This window comes from Gossypium raimondii, chromosome 5, assembly GCF_025698545.1.
Source record: "Gossypium raimondii isolate GPD5lz chromosome 5, ASM2569854v1, whole genome shotgun sequence".
Lineage (NCBI taxonomy): Eukaryota > Viridiplantae > Streptophyta > Magnoliopsida > Malvales > Malvaceae > Gossypium > Gossypium raimondii.
This window is the reverse complement of record NC_068569.1, coordinates 16,220,152-16,223,797: the sequence shown is the minus strand read 5'-3', so window position 1 is coordinate 16,223,797 and position 3,646 is coordinate 16,220,152. Positions and strand designations below refer to the sequence as shown.

At 39.2% G+C, this 3,646-nt stretch overlaps 1 protein-coding gene across 1 annotated transcript; it reads left to right on the top strand.

Annotated features, from left to right (window-relative positions):
* LOC105769323 (lysine histidine transporter-like 8) lies at nucleotides 1–3,646 on the top strand. The gene is made up of 5 exons (XM_012589877.2): nucleotides 1–680; nucleotides 1,753–1,886; nucleotides 2,308–2,735; nucleotides 2,833–2,964; nucleotides 3,052–3,646. Exons 1-5 carry the CDS (start codon nucleotides 304–306, stop codon nucleotides 3,535–3,537), a joined length of 1,557 nt encoding a protein of 518 aa, XP_012445331.1. The 5' UTR covers nucleotides 1–303; the 3' UTR covers nucleotides 3,538–3,646.

The window sequence follows — 3,646 nt, the reverse complement described above, 5'->3', positions numbered from 1 at the left end:
CAATCAAAATCATACCCGTCCACATCAAATCTGGTTTTAAAGATTGTAGACAATAGATTGAAAATGCATCGCCACCGTCAAATTTGGTTCTATTCTTTTGATCAACGGTGGTGATTCAAGATGTGCAAAATTTGATGCTACGAGCTCTTTTTTTTTAACTATTATATTTTTCTGTCCAGTTTCACGTACTGCAAAACCACTGGGAACAAATATAAAGGCGACCAAGAATGCTCCATTATTTCTTCTTTTCAGTTTCAGGTTCACAGTGAAACACAAGGTTTTCACTTTTTGCATTTTCAAGTGATGGATGAGCGGCCTGAGACAGAGTTGATATCCATTCCAGCAACGCCGCGAGTGTCAACACCGGAGATACAAACGCCGTCGGGGCAGAGGTCGCCGAGGCCAGCTGGGCAGAAGTCGTCGACAGCATGGACTCCAACGTCGTTTATATCTCCCAGGTTCTTGAGTCCGATAGGGACTCCAATGAAGAAGGTTTTGATCAATATGAAAGGTTACTTGGAAGAAGTGGGTCATCTCACTAAGCTTAACCCTCAAGATGCTTGGCTTCCCATCACTGAATCACGCAATGGGAACGCTCATTACGCCGCGTTTCATAACCTGAATGCTGGGGTTGGGTTCCAAGCTTTGGTCTTGCCTGTTGCTTTTGCTTTTCTAGGCTGGTATGAACATTTTCCCCCACTAAAAACACTACCCTTTTGGACTTAAGAGTTTTTTAGCACTAGCTTGCATGTTTAACGTTCATTTAGAAGTTGCATTTGCAAGTAATTTCTATTATTAATGTTAGAAGGAGAATATGGGAAAAGCAAAAAGACTCCATGGCACAAAACAATGGTGTTCCTATTTGACTTTTTTTCTCAAAAAATAACAAAATCTCTAGAATTATTGTTGATTACTAATGATTTTATGTATCCATTTGCTAGTTTGAAGTTGTATTATGTTCAGCTACTGTTTCATTTTCTTGCAAGTTTATTTCCATTTTTATAGCTTTTATCACCTAGGAATTAACCTACTCCTATCCACGATATCACATTAATGTCTTTTGTCTCTTTAAGGTGACCACTGTCTTTTTTTTTTTTTTTGGGTGGAAGTTACTCTGTTTCTGCCTGCCTAGACATGCAGTCATGGAATTGGACTAAAGTTGGTGTGGATGTGGTCCTTCCCATTTATCCTTATTACCCTCTTTTTTTACGCTAATATCAAAGGTTTGAATTTAATAAAAGAAAGAAATGATCTCCTTGCAACAAGTCTTTGTATTTAGATTTATCACTAGTTCTAGTTGAATTACTGTAGAGAATAAGATATTCCGGGTCCACGTATTCTTTTTGGTTCTTTTTATGGGATTAAGTTGGAGGGGGGGCTCCTTTATCATTGATTATTATTATGGTTTTTGCTTTTTCCCGGTCCAAGATTCCTGATATCCATTTCTCATGATTTTATACGGCATCATATCAGCTGATAAGCATGTTGCAGAATAAACTATGTTGGCCTTTATGTTTTGAATTTATGAACAGGTGCTTTTATTTTTTATGCTCCCCAGAGCATTGACTTGAACCTAATTGACAAGATTAACCAAACTTTGGTCGAATTCTGAAGAAACTCAAAAGCGGTTCGCATTACCCATGAATTGTCATATACATTTGGCTTGGTCTTCCAGTACTCTAAATGCAACAACTATAAAAGCAAATAGAAGAAAATTTGAATACTGTTAACTTGATGTGGTTGTTTGTGTAGGAGTTGGGGTATATTGTCGTTAACTATAGCCTACTGTTGGCAACTTTACACCTTATGGATTCTGGTTCAGTTGCATGAAGCTGTCCCAGGAAAGAGATACAATAGATATGTGGAGCTCGCACAAGCTGCTTTTGGTGAGAACAGAAGATCCCCTACACATTTAACCCTTGTCTGCTTGTTTAAACTCTCTATTAATAGCATGATAGAGGAAGAAGAAGAAGTTAACATACATGATCATCTTTTGTCATGAATGGCTGTAGCTAGTGTTGCAACTTGCAAGTTGAGTTTTCATGTCAAATGCTAAAGTTATGCAGCTGACTTTGAGCTTTACAAGTTACTTATTTTCTGTTGTTTTTGTAACATTTGGATACATAGGAAACTAAACGACTTGGAAGACCCTTTCAGCTCATGCATTCGTTTCAAGTCTCACAGATTACTTCAATACAACTAGAATTTTGTTATGTGACTTTTAGGAGAAAATTTCAAGTAAATCAACTTTATGCAACATGTAAACTTCAATTCATGTAATATTACTCCTTTTTTTTTTTTTTGCAGGAGAAAGATTAGGTGTTTGGCTTGCTCTCTTCCCTACAGTTTATTTATCAGCGGGAACTGCGACAGCTTTGATTCTCATAGGAGGGGAGACCATGAAACTGTTCTTCCAGATTGTCTGTGGCCCTCTCTGTTCATCAAATCCTCTGACGACGGTTGAGTGGTATCTGGTGTTCACGTCATTGTGCATTGTCCTGTCTCAGCTCCCCAATCTTAATTCAATTGCAGGGCTCTCTCTTGTAGGAGCCATCACAGCCATCACTTACTCCACTATGGTGTGGGTGCTCTCTGTTAGCCAACAAAGGCCACCCACAATCTCTTATGAACCTCTCTCAATGCCATCCTCTTCTGCAGCTCTCTTCTCAGTCATGAATGCACTTGGAATCGTAGCCTTTGCATTCAGAGGCCATAATTTAGTTTTAGAGATCCAGGTGTGCACACTGTTAAGCAAATATCTATGAGATTTCTTGGAAGCCGATGGTCATTCTTATTTTCTAAGGATGATAATTTTATGTGGCTTCTTTTCAGGCAACAATGCCATCAACATTCAAAAACCCAGCTCATGTGCCCATGTGGAGAGGAGCCAAGGTTGCTTATTTCTTCATTGCCATGTGCCTTTTCCCTGTTGCCATTGGAGGCTTTTGGGCTTACGGAAACCTTGTAAGTATCCTATTTTTTCTACATTGATGGATTATATCGTCTGCAATGTCAATCTATTGCTTATTACACTTGTTTGACTTTATTTAGATGCCTTCTGGAGGGATTCTGAATGCACTTTATGCATTTCACAGTCACAGCATTCCAAGGGGACTCCTTGCCCTCACTTTTCTTCTTGTGGTATTCAACTGTCTCAGCAGTTTCCAAATATATTCAATGCCGGCTTTCGACAGCTTTGAGGCTGGATATACTAGCCGTACGAATCGCCCTTGCTCGATCTGGGTTCGTTCTGGTTTTCGTGTTTTCTACGGATTTGTGTCCTTCTTCATAGGGGTGGCACTCCCATTCCTTTCAAGCCTTGCTGGACTGTTAGGAGGACTCACCCTTCCAGTTACATTTGCTTATCCTTGTTTCATGTGGGTTCTAATAAAAAGGCCTCCGAAATACAGCTTCAACTGGTATTTCAATTGGATCCTGGGTTGGTTGGGTGTTGCCTTCAGCCTGGCCTTCTCTATTGGTGGCATTTGGAGCATAGTGAACAATGGACTCAAGTTGAAGTTCTTCAAGCCCAATTAAGAAGAAAAGAAAAAGACACTTCCTTATATATATAAAATCTATATATGTACTTTTGTGATGCAAAGTTCAAATCGAATGATATATAGTTTCCTCCTGATTCCTTCTTCAA

Coding starts and splice junctions, on each gene's coding strand:
- LOC105769323 (XM_012589877.2), top strand. CDS start 304: ATGGATGAGCGGCCTGAGACAGAGTTGATATCCATTCCAGCAACGCCG. Junction 1,887..2,307: donor GCTCGCACAAGCTGCTTTTG/GTGAGAACAGAA, acceptor TTTTTTTTGCAG/GAGAAAGATTAGGTGTTTGG. Junction 2,965..3,051: donor TTTGGGCTTACGGAAACCTT/GTAAGTATCCTA, acceptor GACTTTATTTAG/ATGCCTTCTGGAGGGATTCT.